Below are 15,637 nucleotides of genomic sequence, written 5' to 3'. Positions count from 1 at the left end.
AAGTTTTCCAGTACATACATAGAGTTGTAAAACTGAAGAAACTGAAGAATATTTGTGCATAGGCCTGTGGCATTGCCTCATGTATAAGTGAAAACAACTGAGACTGTGCTCTGCCTGTGTTTCCAAGTGACCAGACACATTAGCTCTGACCTTGCATGGTGCCCTGCTTGAGCTAAAAGCATTGCTGAGAGAAAGAGCTTGTGGAGAGCATTGTGCTAATGGAGTTATAAGGATTTCAGATGAGCGCTGGCTTATGTCCAGCTCATCAAGAGCACATGCAGAGCTCACTCACATCTGTCTGTACTTTCCTCTGTAGCCCTGTCTGTACTTTCCACATGGGGTGATAACTGTTAACAGCTATTACAGAATGTACAGTGTGCTCCGTGTGTGTGTAGGTTAAAATATGCATTGACAAGAAAAAAGATGGCAGTGAAGTGGAAAAAATGCCAAAGAACACAAGGTTTTGAATTCTCAAAATGAGGTTTACCCGTTTCTATACTGGCTTAGAGAGTAAGCTATGGAAAGAACTGATACAGTTAAAATGCTGATGGGAAGGTCAGAGTTTGTGCAGTAGTAACAGGCAGAAGGATAAAGGTTCTTAAGTGCACATCAACTTGACCTTCGGTGACTAAATGTTTGGAAACTGGTGGCACAGTCAGATAGTTAGAGGTATCACATTTTATTTTGGATCTAAACTTTTAGTCTGGTTATGGAAATGCAGCCCATTAGTTGATAGAAGTAATTTTGAAAAGTGATGTGTCTAAATAAGCAGTCTCCAAGCATCTCTTGCTTTGACTACAGGTGCATATTGCAGCTAATCCAAGTTGCTAGTATCGTGAGGACTTGGCTTTGTCACAATTAATTGATTCTGAGCTAATTTCCACAAAATATATTAGGAAGGGAAAATACTTTCTTCATCTTCGAACCTGAACACCTGATCCTCCTCTCTCATTTTGCTTTCAGCTTGTTTATATTGGAGGGAAATGCTGTATCCAAATGCAAAATATCTTTCATAGGTGTTTCTTAGTCAAGTCGTACTCCAATATCTATCCTATTTTTTTTTTTAATATTACAGACCAGAATGAGGAGTCTGATGCCAATGAAAGCTCAGTTCAGTATGGCATACTGCAGCCACCTCACACTAACTTCAGCAGGAGCTGACATTCTAGAGATTTTCTATCTAGCTAAGCATTGCAACTTGAACTATCTTTTTTGCTTTTTTTCATGAGATGCTGAGTATCTGCAAATACAGTGGCAGATGATCAGCATATCTCACCACTTCACTTAGTATTCATCTGTAAGTTCATCTGTTTTGAATTTAATTATTGTATTTGCTCACTTAAAGGCTGAAATTTCCCTCCTCACATTTTACCCTAAAACTAAGAAATGTTTACCTGTATGTATTGTGAAAATAGGATAAACTGTTTCTTGTATGAAACACACAGTTATTTGCAGATTTGTTCTTCCCCTCTCCCCTTAATGTGTTTCTGCTCCTCTCATATTTGCATGTTAAATTTGAACGAATTTACTAGAAGATTTTAGATTAAAAATACTTTCTTCGAAGTCTTAAGTAAAAAGGCAGCTGAGTAAAGGAGAGTCTTATAACTGCTCGAACTAAGTAAAAGGATTGACTTTTCACTTTATTAAATAGAAAAATTCTACATGGAAGCATTTCCTGTCATATGAAAAACTTTCACTGGCACTTACAATCATATGGGTTGCAAATCTGTATCAAACAAGACTGTTGCTACTTCTGGTGTTCACATAACTTCCACTATTTTGCCATTGCATATTTCCCATCTGTCAAGTTTTACTGAAATCTGAGTTGCACAATGATTTTCTAAAGGTTTATCAGCATACATTTTGTTATGTCCAATATAATTTCACTTTTGCAGATAAAGGGGACTGTTGACTTTGATCCTTTTAATAGTTTGATAACGACTATGATGTAACCCTCTGTGTGTTGCAAATGTAAATTGCTTATCTTCAGGAGAGTGTATGAATTCAAAACTAAGGCCTCTAAATTTTTTTGTGAAGTTTAACTCAGCTGGGATTCTCTGCAAGGCCTTAGGAGCTAGATGGGTAAGAACTAGACCAGATTACCATGACATTGTGGAATTTCTAGTATGGGAAGTAAAGAACAGGTTAGACAAGCACCTGTCAGGTTTAGCTTAGGAAGATCTTAGGAAGTAAAGATGACTGGTAGACAAAATAATGTTTTCATGGTCTCTTGTAGCTCTACTTTTTAAAATCCCAATAATCATTTTAATCTACCCTTTTTCTTAATCTGCTGCACTGAAGTGTGAAAAATATCCTTTTAACTTATTGGTAAAATGACCAGATGAGCTTTCTCTTACCAAGAACATTCAGTTGTCCCAAAAGTGCCCAATCTGAATTCTAAGAATATGCAATGGCACTAGTCTGAAGTATGAAACCTAGAACTGAGACTACTAAAGTATGTCTTTTGTACTCATTTCAGAAGAAAGCTTGATATGAAATTCCTAGATAAATCTCTAAAACACAATACATGTTTATGCCTGTGATAGTGTTACCACAGCTTTATTTTTCAATCCATCTGGCCAAATATAAAATTAAAAGTGCAGTAAATTACTGACAACTGGAGCATTTTCCTAATGTACATGTAACAACCAAACTGCTTCACATTTTTTAAAAACTCAGCTATATCAGTCTGTATGTTAATAGCATCTACAGTGTATTAAGCAGAAGAAAACATAAGGGAATTGGAAGCTGCCAGATTTAAAATTTATGACCAAATTTATCAAGAGTAAATATATGTAATTTTCCTGCCATTGATTATTCTTCTTGCTTTATGTTCTTGCAGATTTTGTCCTCATTACTCTACAGTTATATTTGGTCACATCAGGAAACTGCGTAAACCTTGAATCAAATCCTATGAAAGCTGAATAATGACAGTGGAACTCTGAATGCAGGCATAAAACAGAAGTGAGATTTCAGTATCAATCTGGCTAAGGTTTAAAAATCAAATAAAACCCAAGTTGAAGAAGTAGATCCTGCCTTGCCTTTATGACTATACAAGAGGAGAAGGAGAATGGACACGGTGCCCATCTCCACAAGCAGCAGACAAAGAAATAACAAGGAATGGTTTACTCTGTTTCCATTGAGATCAAGTGAGTGACTAGGAACATGGGACTAAAGACTGACAAATGGTGACTGTGGTAAATTTCACTCTTGGTGTCTGTGCTCGAATCATGTGAAGAGACAAGCACCAGAATCTATGCTGGACACTGAAAAATTCTTGGGAAATTCAATTGATTTTCTTCTTTTGCTTTTTCCATTGAGTTTTAGGACTACTGAATAATGGGATTTTAGTTAATAATCTAATATTACGTTTTCTGCTTCCCGCCTCACCCCCCCCCCCCCCAAATTTTACAGAATGAAAAAATAATTAAGCTGGATATCTGGAACCACTATGCATTTAGTGTATCACATGATGAAGTGTAACAGGTACTCACTTCTCTGTCTAAATTTCCTCTGTAAGACATGACAAAAGCCATGTTGCTCATCTGGGCTCCTTCACCTTTCAACTTATTGTCACACAATATTTTAACTACTATCAGAAAGGCATAGCCTTATCAAGGGGAAATACCAACCTGACCACGACAGGTCATGTTTTGCCATTATTTTAAAGACTGTATTTTGCTGAGGTTTTTTTTGGTTTGTTTTTTTTTTGTTTTTCTGTTGGTAACTGATGTGAAAATTGCATAATGAACACTGTCTTCAGATTTTATAAATAGCAAATTGTGCATAGATATCTTAATATATAAGGAAAAAATAAATGTACTATTTTTTTTAATCAGTCAGGTAGAAAAAGCAGCTTGAATTTAGGGCTTCATAAAACTGTTACCTGAGTTCTGAGTTTAATCATATCAGCTTCCATCTGGGAGTTGGATTCATTTAGTTCTTTGATTTCTTCATCTAACTGTTTAATTTCTTCATCATTTTCTATACCTGTGTGACATAAAAATAAAAGGGGTGTTAAAATAATTAACGTTTAAATCAGAGTTCAGTGAATTAATTATTTCCATATTTAAAAATCAATTTATTTCAAGCAAAAAAGGAAGCATTCTTCAAACTTTTATTCTGCAGTTAAAAAGAAGTATTTTCAACTATTTTTCCTTTTAAAATTGCAGTAATTCTCCAGTGAAACTGCTGAAAATACCTGGAGGATCAAAAGGACCTTTAATTTTATATACACTCCTTTAACTTTATATTATAAGCAATGTACCTGCAGCAACAAATTTCACTTCACTGTCATATGTAATTTATTTAAAGAGTGTGTCCACTGACAGATCTTTTGAAGGAAATCTATTCATATTACAGCATTATCAAGAGAACCTGTAACTAATTCATAATTTTTTTCTCAACAAAGAGAAATTTTGTTGATGCACTGAGGTATATTGTGATTCTGCAGTTATTTTTAATGTTTGATGACAGCTCAGAATGGTTCACAAAGGGTTCAGAAGGGTGTTATCAATTAAGGATATATAGAGTAATTTTAAAATGGAAGTGCTTTTTCACATTTTTTGAAATAAATATTAAAAACAACAGAATTTTACGGGTAACTGCATTTCTAAGAATTCAGATAGGAATAAACTGTAACAGTTTAATTAATTTATCTTTATAATTAATGTAACATAGCATAAAATAATCCTGGGATGAGACAAATAGATCTGTCTTTTCTCAAGTCAAAGTGTGAACACCTAAAGCCAGAGAAACTGGTGCTCCCACTCTCCTTCTTCTGCTGGTATGAATCTTTCATACCTTTCCTCACAGTGCCTGACTCTGATAGGAAAGATGTCACAGAATTATAGAATGGCTTGGGTTGGAAGGGACCTTGAAGATTATCTAGTTTCAACCCCTCTGCCATGGGCTGGGACATCTTCCCAGGTTTTTCAGCACCCCATCCAGCCTGGCCTGAAACACTTCCAGGGATGAGGCATCCACAGCTTCTCTAAACAACCTGTTCCAGTGTCTCACCTCTCTCATAGTAAGGAGTATTTTCCTAATATCCAATCTAAACCTACTCTCTTGCAGTTTGAAGCCCTTTCCCCTTTGTCCTGACACTACATGCTCTTGTAAAAAGTCCCTCTCCATCTTTGTTGTAGGATCCCTTCAGGTACTGGAAGGCAGTTGGGTCACCTCAAGGCCTTCTCTTTTTCAGGCTGAACAACCCCAATTCTCTCAGCCTTTCCTCACAGCAGAGGTGCTCCATCCCTCTGATCATCTTGGTGGCCTCCTCTGGACTCACTCCAACAGGTCCGTGTCCTTCCTGTGCTGGGGACCCCAGAGCTGGATGCAGCACTGCAGGTGGGGTCTCAGCAGAGCAGAGGGGCAGAATCCCCTCCCCACGGTGCCTCTGATGCAGCCCAGGGCACGTTTGGCTCTCCAGGCTGTGAGGGCACATGGCTGGGTCATGTCCAGCCTCTCACCCCCCTCACACCCTCAAATCCTTCTCAGCAGGGCTGCTCTGGATCTGCTCATCCCAGCCTGTGTTGATACTGGGAATTGCCCCGACCCAGGTGCAGCACCTTGTGCTTGGTCTTGTTAAACCTCAAGAGATTCCCATGGGCCACTTCTCCAGCTTGTCCAGGTCCTTCTGGATGGCATCCTGTCCTTCAGAAGTGTCACTGCACCACAGCTTGGTGTCATCTGCAAATTTGCTGAGGGTGCACCTGATCCCTTTGTCTATGTCATTAATACAGATATTAAATAACACTGGTCCCAGTACAGACCCCGAAGGGACAACACTTGTCACTAATGTCCGTCGGGACTCTGGGCGGTTGACCTCTGGATGTGAGAATCCAACCAATTCCTTATTCACCTAACACTGCACCCATCAAATCCATCTGTATCCAATTCAGAGAGAAAGGTGTTGTAGGAGACCATGGCTGTGGCTTTATAGAAGTCCAGGTAAGTGACATCTGTGGCTCTTCCCTCGTCCATTGATGTAGTCACCCCATCACAGAAGTCCACTGGGTTGCTCAGGCAGGCCATGTGTCCAAGTAGCCAAAATATCCACATATTACTCCTTAAGGCATTTTTCCTGGACATAGCAGATACTTAAAGTTTTCAATACTACCCAGGTTGCAGAGAAAATAACATCCAGATCTTTCACTCTCTGGTTACAAACTCTTGAAAAAAGACAGCCACTGCTTTCTCCAGCTGTGCTGGCCATGTGGGCTGAGGTGCCTCCTGCACTGCCTTCAAATGCTCTGTGGCTCTAAATGCAGTTAACACCAACAGTTAAGAAGTCACTGTCACAGACTAAGTGACTACATAGCTTTCCAAGAAAATTCAGGACTTGGGCATCTCCCAGACAAGTTTTTATCATATTACTTACTTGAACTGAAGTACCTACATTTTACTTTTACTGCACTTCAACTACCAGGGTCCTATTCTGACTTTCATCCAAGGTACCTTCATCATCTTCCCTGCAACTCAAGGTTCCCAGGAAGAAATGAAGTTTACGGGAGCTGAAATGGCACAAAACCATCTCCATCTGCCAGAGGTTATAGAGCCATAGGTCCAAATGAACTCAAGGGAACTCAGGAGGAATTAACATTCTGGAAACAAACCCTTTTTCTCTTCTGAATCCTGCAATAATGTAAGACTAACTATCATCCAGTCATGAATGAAATGTAACCAGCAAATTATAATGGTATATTCCACATTGAAATATTTTAGAGTTTTAGATTTATATAGACATAACTCAATCTGACTGCTCTACTCTTGGCTCAGGTTTCCAGAGCATAAGACCTGGTTTCTCTTCTACTGACAGTGAATTCACAATTTATATAGAGTGGATTTATACATGTAGGAAAAAAGGCAATAGAGTAACTATAACTTTAGTTTACAGAGAATTAGTATTTAAGAACTTAATGATTAAAAATTTACCATTACTGGCCCGCTGCTTTATTGTTAGCATTTGTTCTCCAGACAGCTTTGCTTTCTTCATTGCAGAAGTAGCTCTGGGGCATCCTGATAAACTGTGAACAGTAAGGAGCCTGTTAATTTTGACAGGTCATTGAAAATAAATCTGTAATCCAAACCTGTAATAAAAACAGTATCAGAGACATAGTTTATCTTCACTGCCTAGCACTGAAAGAGTGCACTAGTCTGAAAAAAAGGACTTACCAGTAGTGATTTGATTGTTTTTTTTTCTTCCAAGATTTTTTTGCATAGACAGCTAATATAGAAGTCAGATACACAGTTCAATTTTCTTAAGACAAAATACTTTAAATAAAACATTTTATTTTAAAAGCAGTTATTGCCTAAATACTCTCACTTGAATTTATGTGTTCCTGCTCTGAACTTCCTCCCTTTTTTGATTCAAATGTTCAAACATGGAACTGAATGCTGAGAGGAGAGGACATGAGCTACCTCTCACATCCAAATGACTAGCTCTTATAAACTGCTTTTCATTGTGAATATCAACTACTGAGCTAGCTAAACTGCCCTTTTCTAATTTTTTTCTTAAAATGGCAGTAACTTATGTGTTGGCTTTTTGTTGGAGCCCAAGGAAAGTAATTACAATAGAAATGACCTTGTTTTAATGGGGGATATATATGTCTTTTAATGCATATTTGTTACATTTATGGAAGCACATTCAGTTATCTCTTCTCTCTCACATTGCAAAAATATTAAGCTTTTTAATTACATTGTACAAAACAGTTTGATAGCCAACACAGTTTTAGCAGTCTTTACTGTAAAAATCAAAATACAGATCAGACAGTGCTCAGTATTTAACAAGTAATGGTACACCAAAGCCCCCCCTTTTTCCAAAATCACATCATTATCTGTGATAGTTGCACTATCACAGATAAGAGAAAATACACATTCAATCTAATTTAATGATGGAAAACCAAAATCTTATTCTGAGGAAGCTGTAGCTTTAGAATTTGGAAGCTTGCTAAACAACTTCCTCCTGTCTCAACATTTCAGTTTTCATAGCCATGCAAACTGAGTAACGTTATGTGCTTTTCATTGCATTAGAGGCACATTTATATTTCCTCTCCAGATCCAAACGAAGAATTTTTTTACAATTTTTAATTGTGCAAATCAGATTCAAATCTAATACACAAGTAATCCCTCTGTAATATGGAGGAAAGTGGTGTCTTTGATTAAAAGCATTTCTTTAAGTAAAGATGCAACTTCCTTCTAAATAAAGTCCTCTAATTTATGTATAGTTTGATTATGAAAAACGTTTCTCTGAAAAGCCTGGACTACTATTATCAAGTGCAGTCATACAAAAAAGGATTGCTCTTAGGAAAAGATATTAAAAAATATTTTCTCAGCAAAAGAATCTGTGTTCAACATTTTATACAGCTTTGTGACTAAGATGTATAATAAAATAATACTACTAGTATCAAGAAATTACATGACCTAGTAGCTTTTGGCTGTGGCCTAGTTGGTAGGATGCCAAATTACTATTCCAAGGTCTGCTATAGACTCAATGTGTGACTGTAAACAACTGTCCTCTTGATGTGTCAAAGGGAGCCTTGAAGACAATTAAGGAGAAGAGTATTTGCTGTTTTGGGAAAAAAATGTTGGCACAGAGAAAGAAGTGGGATAACAGTATATGCAAAGTTTCTGCATCATTTAACTGACTTCATTTTTGTAACCTTTCAGCTGATTTATTGAATTTTCTCATATTATGTCCTCACTCCTTTTCAGAAGAAGTTAGCATCACTGGGCATAAAAACAACTACATTAGATTACTCTCATCTTGTTCTGTAGCCTCTTCCTCTCTAAAAGTCCTGACTGATGACAACCTCTCAAAATAAAATCAACCCTTAAACAGCCTGCAGGTACAGCATTCAAACAGACCAACAAGTAACTTGGATCCTAGAACAGCACATCTGAGAGCAGAGAAAAATAATCAAACAAATCAAATTTGTTCCGAAGTGTTAGATTCATTGTAACTAAATCCAAATTTTGGTGCCAAGGATCAATCTTATTCCCAGGTCATGATTTTACACATCAAGTTTTCAGGACTGCCTAAACCTGTGGGTATCTTCTTAGCTAGTCTGGAAGGTTATCTCTCCACTGATGTGCCCAGGGTGCTCCAAGGTGCACTCTCACCCTGAGGCCCCAGGTAAAAGGTTTCATATGTGCAATATTGAGCTTTCCTATTTCACAAAACAGGTTGGTCACATTCTAGCTGCCAAACAGCAACTGTCCGTGGCCCATCACCACTGCAGAGAGATGTACTGCTGTGATAGGAACGTATGGAGCATCTATAGTTTGGCTGCAGTTCAAGCACCCTTCTGCCTGAACTGCAGCCTTCTGCCTAAACTGAACCACAAAGATCTGGGTGCTGTGCTTCATCCTTGCTGCTGGAACTGCTGGAGAGTCCTTCTGCATGGATTATCTATCTTCTTCTGGAGGCAGCCAGATAAATAACAAGTTAGTGAGGGGAAAGGCAAAGGGCTGCCTATTTTTTGGGCATGCTAGTGAAGATGCAGAAGGCTTGCACATTCTGTAGCCAGATTAGTTCTGTTCTAATCCACTGGTGATCGAATACAATATGTACAGACAAAGAAGGGCTATGACCAAAATGGGTTTTTTGCAATACATCTCCATGCCTAATCCTCAAGCTTCCTCTTTTTACTTCCACAATCCTTACATGCATAGCTTTAACTTGTGCATCATGCACCTCTATGTCTACCTTTCGCTTGTTATGTGTCTGTCCTTAGAAGAGGCCATGAATGAACAGATGGTCCTAAATTTTCCAGTGGCTTTATGCAATTTAAGAAAGCATTCAAAACTCCCAAAGGTATCCTGCTCACCATAGAGGAAGATGCCAAAGCTAGACCATGCCATTGCTTTCCTCTGCAGATCTTTTCTGCAAATCTGTCTCTTCATTAATTATTTATTGTATTGTAAGCAGATGAGCTCACTTTCCTGAGCCAGGCACTTTCAGTTTCAGTGAAGCAGATACCAAGTTAGTAACCTAAATTAAGAGTATTGACTTCTACTACAGTTTCTTCAACTTGTCTAAATTCTTCAGAAATTAGTTAGTCAAAGATAGCGATGTGCACCCTTTTTGCTTTGCTCTGTTCTAATTAAGTTAACTAAAACTGTAAAACTGTTTTAAGTAATTAAAAAGTAAATTAGGACTTTTAGAATAAGCTTCTACTCTGCAATGACATTGTACGTTTTATCTTATTGACTAAATTTACTTCTACTGAAGGCAACCGCTCTTTGAATTGAGAACAGTCAAAAGAACTCAGAATATATGGGAAGACAAGATAAAAAACAAGGTGAAGGCAGAGTTGCACCAAAAGTGGGCTGTTGTACAAAGGCTGAACCCTACAGAGGTGTAATGTTAGCCAAAAAAGCTTGAATTGAGATCCCAGTGAGACTGAGAGTTGCTTGAGATTTCTAGAAGACTGAAGGGTAGAAGGAGACAGAAAGAGACAGGAGTAGATATGATTTTATTTTTTTCCCGTGACTGGCAAAAAAGAATACAAGTGAAAGCTATTTCAGTGCTTTAAGAGTTATGCAATATATGCTTTAAATATCTCAGAAATGAAAAAAAGACTATGAGAAATATCTAGGTAGTAGTTTTGTTAAGGATAATACTTATCCATCCTTGCATTAAGTATGTTATGAAGCTGTATCAGGGGAGTTGAGGTTGGATATTAGGAAAAGGTTCTTCACCTAGTGAGTGGTTGGCCAATGGCAGGCTCCTCACGGAAGTAGTCACAGCCTGGTGGAGTTCAAGAAGTGTCTGGACAATACTCTCAGTCACCTGGTGTGATTTTTGGGTCTGGACTTCAGTGATCTTTGTGGGTCCCTTCCAACTCAGGATATTCTGTTATTAAGTTTGAAGCCTTTACAGTTGATGTTTGTCATAGGTTTTCAAACTTTACACTGACTTTTACACAATTTTGCAGCTCATTTATTCCAGCAAAGAATTAGTGTAATTAATCACAGTTATCTCACTTGCTCCTGCCATTATTCTCATACACACAAGAAATCATAATAACATATAAACACAGTTGAGTATTCTTTCCACAATAAAAATGAGTTAGGCTTTTTAACAACATTGCTGGGGTACTGCTAATAAATTCCAGCATAAAGCGTTTATATTTGGTATAAACGTACCAAACCATTAATTGTGTCTCTGTCAGACTCTGGATGCCACAGGGCTTGAAGCCACAGCATTTTGGTAGGGCTGTGAGAAGCACCAGAAACCAACTCTGGACTCCCTCTGAGTTTCCGATTCACCAAGAGCTGCGAGTCTCTGCTGTATCAACAACCAGATGACGATCAACACCTTATTTTTTTGGGATGCAATGTGTCTTGGCTCTTGATAAATTTCTACTGTTGGTTTAACCTCTAATTTGAGAAAGAAAAGTATTGTCTGGCACATCATTCTAGAAAACCACCCTCTGCCATAACTTACGAAATACTATAAAGACTGTGTGGTGATTGTATCTACTGGAGCTGAACATAAGGGGAAGACTGAATTTTCTTTCTGGTTTAGCACTGTGGTTATCTTACTGCAACCAGTGCCTCGCCATATATTCGGTGGATTTAGAAAGGATGAAATTTGTTCAAAAATAAAATGAAAATTAGTGGGTGAAAAAGTTTTAAAAGACTTTTTAGGTAGTGTTCAGTGCACATTTATCAAGAAATTTAGATTAAATAAATGTGGGCTGAAATCCTGAACCATTTCAAGAATGTAATTGCACTGTCTTCAGGGATGCAAACAACAGAGGCCACCAGAGTGAAGGATCATTGATCAAGTGCAGCAATTGCCTGGGTCACCGATTTTAGTTATCTGGGTTCCAGCTGTGTGTTAAGTACATTTTTTTCCTCAGTAGACAGATGAAGTTTAGTCCCTCTTGAAGCTGGAGGATTTACACTTGGCTTTTCAACTGGAGAAAACAACTTCCAAACAGAGAAGTAGGTATTTGGGAAACAAGGAGATAAAGGTCAAATAAACCACATCTTTTATATTTGGTATGTCAAGTGTTGAAATTTACAAAGAAAGAAATAACATGGTATAAGAAAACCACAGCCTCAACCTGTAGTACCCAAAAAGCATCCTGAGGACAAATTTTATGAACCCTGCAAGATGTTTATAGGTTCACCACCAGAATGATTTTTCAAAAAGAAAATGAAACACTTCTCTTGTTTATTAAAAATAGCATTGTCTATAGACTAGAGGAAGGAACAAGTCACTTTCAAGGGACCTCTTTTAACTAGATATACATTCAAAACAAGCCCCAGATGTAAATCCTTTTGAAATTCAGGGAAATACAGATCACAGTGAGAATGACTGTTTTATTTTGTTAATGGCTGAAACCTTACTTTTACACTAAGCTCCTCAACTATTTGCTAATGTTTGAAGTTCAAGTTAAGAGATCAAATTCAGTGATCAAAGTAGCCCATTCCTTAGTTTAATATTAAATCCATGAACCACTCTTTTTTTTTCTATGTTGAAGGGTATCAGCTTTAGTGACTTCCTTATTCCCATGAGTAAATTCTACTGCACACCTTAAAGGATGAAATAGTCTATGCACAACTCCAACAGAGATAAAAGAAACCCTCCCTAAACCAGCACTCATTTTTATTTACATTCAAGGATGATTGGCTTTTCCCCAAGTCCTTACTGAGATGTGAAGCAAAGGGAATCCAGGAGAGGTTCTGCAAACAAGGGAGTTTTGTTTTCATGGAGATTGCTGCAACTGACAGAGGAATCTCTTCTTCACACACAACCCCAGAGGCCTTTGTGTGTGTTGGGTGTCAGAAAAAAAATCATTTGGTCAGCTCAGTTACAAAATTCTTCATTGGAAAAGAATGATTTTTATTAATGTGGCCCTTTATAGGTCTTGTTGCCTGGCTAAAGCTTTTTGTTTGTTTGGTTTGGTTGGTTGGTTGGTTGGGGTTTTTTGCGGGACTTTTGTTTTGTTTTGGGCTTTTTTGGAGGCATTTACAACTTACACCTGAATGCTTGCTGTGAAAAAGTTCAATTTTGAATCAGGAGGGAAATCTAAGTTAAAAATACTAAAAGCTTGATGTAATGTGGAAAGTGACAGCTCCTAATTTAAGTTGTTTTCCAAAGGTGCTGAGGCAAGAAGCTGAGATTTTATTCTGTTTAAAAAAATCTTTATTTCAGAAGTAAGAAAAATCAAACCACTATTCAAATGGCCATAAAAAAATATAGCCATTATGATTAAAATAAAATGCAAACTCTTCAAAAGTATGTTAATAATATCACATCATTGTTTCAGAAAAACTTTCTGTAAAGAACTACGTTCTTATTTTAGTGGGGGGAGGGTTGAATTAGCATTAAAATCTGGTCAGTCAGAAGCACCAAATGGACATCAACAGAGAGTGAATGGCCACCCAGAAGAGTATTTGGGTTTTTTTACTGGAGATTTAAAAGGTAAGGTAGCGTTATAGTTTAATTATGCCTATGCCTCATAACAAAAGAACAAAGAAGGCGTCAGGTAAGAAAAACAAAAAATAGAAATTATGCAGAAATGTTAACATGGCAAAGCTGAGAGAAAAGGCCTTGAGAGCAGACTCAATTTTAAAGGAATCCCCCTGGGGCATAAATATACAGCAGAAAAGGGATTAATGAATCTTGAATGCTGGAACTACAAGAGCACTGCCAAAGTTGCCCTTCAGCTGGGCACGGTAGTCCCTTAGCAAATTTACATCGTATTTAGTGAACTGAGGCTGCTCAGTCAGCAAAGAGGCTTTGTGGGTGGGCTTCTCACATGTGTTAATGAGCTTTGACCTGTATCATCCCTGAAGAGGGAAAGAGATTTGGCTCTTGCCCAATGTGTAACAACTGTTAAAAAAATCTCCCATTTATTCATTGGTGAGTGAGTACCCACTGCAGCACATTACATGACTTACAGGTGGCCCCAGCAGTAAGGCATGCCCTTAATGGGGCACAACTGAATGCCCCAGGAGCTGGGGGCTGGCTTCTGCAAAGCTTATCAGCCACTCTCCTGTCAGGGGACTGCCCACAACAGGACAGATTACCTGAAGACCAGTGGATTTACTGGGCTGTTGAATAGCAAGAAAGGTTGAGGCTTCCCTGTGTATAAATAGGTAAGGTGTATGTCCAGCTACACACCTCTGATTATTGCTCTTCGGTGGCTAAAAAATTCATGCGATCTATTTAGTGACCAAGTACAGCTCACTTTGGCACTTAAAATGAAGCACAATTTCTCTGAACACTTTGTATAGACAGCAAGGAGAAAAATGTATTTCAAGAAGAAAATTCATCCCTCCTGAAATCTAAAAAGTCATCCTGTATTCTCTGCTTTTTTATGAGCTATGTCTGGAATGAGGACAAGCAGACTTATAACCAGACAGCTTCTGCTAAGTGCCTGAAATCAAGGAGGTGTCACATTACGAACACCTGTACAACTGCTGTCTGCTGTAATTTGTCAGGTCTGCTAAGCAAAATGATTTTTCTAGTTTATATTGTGCAGTCTGCTTTTTCTAATATGGATTTCATATTATTTTCTCTGTGACTTTCCCAAGGTAAGTAAACCTCTTAAGTACTTTTAGATTCTTACTCTCAAAAGCCTTCCAGTTTAACAAATGGTACATCTGATTAAAATGCTATTCAATCTTGCTTCCAGCTTGTAATGAAAAGAGCTAGCAGAACTACCTACAAAGGACCTAACTCTTTCAACAACCAGGTTCTGCATTTAGTCACTTGTAACTTTTGCCAAATTTTAACTGATCTGACTAAAATCTTCAGTGGTAACTGTGAGGCCAGGCTCATTTTTTTTTTTTTCCCCAAATGTCACAGGAAAAATATTTGTATTTTTCAGAATATACTTCTATACCACTGTTTTGTCCATATACATTATTTTGTCCCTGCTGAGGAGAGCAAAAATTCTGTGAATAACTCTAACTGACCATGAACTGGAGCAAGAAATGATGTTTCATGGGGTGTTGCTCTGAGTTTAGAGATGCATTCTGCTGTCTTCACAAAAACAAAAGTAGATTGGGCAGAGCTATAAGCCTCTGACAGACTGTCCATTGGACATGCTCAGTGGATGTGAGCTAGTATTTGGTGCCAAACCCTCCACATAGTTTGTGTGTACAAGTGGGAGCCTTCCCCTCCACCAGCTCTGTTCAGGGCTGTAGGGCCTGGAGCAGAAGAATGCTTGCTGGAAGCAACACCTGAGACTGCTTGTCTTGTTCTGCCAGTGCACCAACTACTGCAAATGCTGCAGACTGAGAAGCTCAGAAGTAAGAAGACTGAACAGGAGCCATAGGGACTGAGAAGGGAAGAGGGCCAGAACACTACTGTAGGAGAAAATGAGGATGAGAGATGAGAATGAGAAGAGGAAAGTGTCGAAAAGTGGTTTAGGAAGACCCTTCTCCTTTAAGGTCAACACAAAATTACTAAGTAAAAAAATCCTTTGCACTGCAGGACCCACCACAGATTTTAATTTTTTTTTTCTTTATGTACATTATTGTTACATTTAATTGCCACATTTCCTTCCTTCTCTTCTTGGAAATGTCAACACACTTCAATGCCTTTCAATCTTTTGATGATGTCATCATGATGATGCTTATCATTGTCAGTTGTAGCTACTGTTAAAAGCAG

The 15,637-nt window shown here is 38.0% G+C and overlaps 1 protein-coding gene across 20 annotated transcripts in view; it reads right to left on the bottom strand.

The window, feature by feature from the left end:
- Positions 1-15,637, bottom strand: part of MYT1L (myelin transcription factor 1 like) — a 307,215-nt gene that overhangs the window by 3,811 nt on the left and 287,767 nt on the right. For 14 of the 20 annotated variants that reach the window (XM_038132858.1, XM_038132859.1, XM_038132860.1 and 11 more), the window contains 2 exons: positions 6,937-7,028; positions 3,881-3,990 (listed from right to left, as the gene is read on the bottom strand). In XM_038132858.1, the coding sequence (XP_037988786.1) occupies positions 3,881-3,990; positions 6,937-7,028 (202 nt within the window). The remainder of the gene's footprint in view (positions 1-3,880; positions 3,991-6,936; positions 7,029-15,637) is intronic. The other 6 variants (XM_038132878.1, XM_038132875.1, XM_038132876.1 and 3 more) reach the window with 1 other exon arrangement.

The sequence above is a fragment of the Motacilla alba genome, chromosome 3 (assembly GCF_015832195.1).
Source record: "Motacilla alba alba isolate MOTALB_02 chromosome 3, Motacilla_alba_V1.0_pri, whole genome shotgun sequence".
NCBI classification, from domain to species: domain Eukaryota; kingdom Metazoa; phylum Chordata; class Aves; order Passeriformes; family Motacillidae; genus Motacilla; species Motacilla alba.
Note: the sequence above shows the minus strand (reverse complement) of the source record. Positions and strands in the feature narration are given on the sequence as shown.